This window comes from Vollenhovia emeryi, unplaced genomic scaffold, assembly GCF_000949405.1.
Source record: "Vollenhovia emeryi isolate VEMERY1.0 unplaced genomic scaffold, V.emery_V1.0 DF939403.1, whole genome shotgun sequence".
NCBI classification, from domain to species: domain Eukaryota; kingdom Metazoa; phylum Arthropoda; class Insecta; order Hymenoptera; family Formicidae; genus Vollenhovia; species Vollenhovia emeryi.
In genome coordinates, this window is record NW_011966963.1 from 35,615 (window position 1) to 36,901 (window position 1,287).

Sequence of the window (1,287 nt, forward strand, 5' to 3'; positions counted from 1 at the left end):
CTCCCGACGGCCCTAGCTGAGCATATTCGGCAACAGGAGGAACGGAGGATCCATTCACGCGAACCGACACACAGCACGTCAAAACACCGGAAACCGAGAAGCTAACTCCTCCAACCGTTAGTCGGAACCGCGCGTCCGACTAAGTATCGCGTTTATTCGCGGAGTAATCACGAATTCCGGAGTCCCGTCCGAAATTCCGTACCGGGAGGAGTTAACTATCGTTACATGGTCATAAGGCACTACCACGAGAAGCTATTCCATACTGGTGCTCATACAACACTGAACACTATCAGGCAAGAGTTCTGGCCGATATTTGGGAAGAGCCGAACGAAGAAACTCATACGCAATTGCGTAATATGCCGTAAGGCCAATCCGAAGCCTGCCCAGCAACTAATGGGCCAGTTACCCAAGGCGAGAGTCACCCCATCTCGATTTTTGCAACACGGGGTGGATTATTGTGGCCCGTTCTTCGTGCGCGATAGGGTACGCCGTAACAGCAAACGATATAAGGCGTATGTGGCTATCTTTGTCTGCATGGCCACAAAGGCTGTGCATATCGAGCTGGTAGAAGATATGACTACTGAAAGCTTTATCGCTGCGTTCAAGAGGTTCATATCGAGAAGAGGACTGGTTAGCAACATGTACTCGAACAACGGAAAGAATTTTGTCGGCGCGGATCGAGAGTTTCGCTCGTTCCTCAAGAGCGACGAGTATAAGAGCAAGATGCTCGAATACGCGACCACGGAGTCCGTCGCGTGGCATTTCATACCGGGAGAGGCTCAATTGCGCACAGTACAATTGGACACGATGCAATTGCACACAGTGCTATTGGGCACATAATGTTGCGCACAGTTCTTTTGCGCACCGTTCATTTGGACACAGTTCTTGTGCGCACCGTACAATTGGACACCGTTGCTTTTGGACACAGGTTTTCGAAATATAATTTAAAACACACAGACACACGCGTATGCATGTAGAGCCCTGTTTGGAAATTTTGCTAATTTATAAATAATAAATCTTTCTAAATCAGCGTTTGTTCAATTAGACAGTTCTTTTACGCACAGTTCAGTGTCGCACAGTTCAGTGTCGCACAGTTCAGTGTCGCACAGTTCAGTGTCGCACAGTTCAGTTTCGCACAGTTCAGTTTCGCACATTTCAGTTTCGCACAATTCAGTGTAGATGCACACAAGAATATTCTGCTTTACAAAATAGTTGATTTCACTTAATTTGTTTTTCTAATTCTTGATTATTTCACCTTGTATCTGTTACATGTGCAATGACACTGAA

General features: G+C 46.6%; 1 protein-coding gene across 1 annotated transcript in view; it reads left to right on the top strand.

Annotated features, from left to right (window-relative positions):
• The first annotated feature begins 225 nt into the window (after window positions 1-225).
• LOC105557926 overlaps window positions 226-1,287 on the top strand; it is a 2,766-nt gene continuing 1,704 nt past the window's right edge. Inside the window, exon 1 of the mRNA XM_012005331.1 lies at window positions 226-718. Coding sequence (XP_011860721.1) covers window positions 226-718 — 493 coding nt within the window. The remainder of the gene's footprint in view (window positions 719-1,287) is intronic.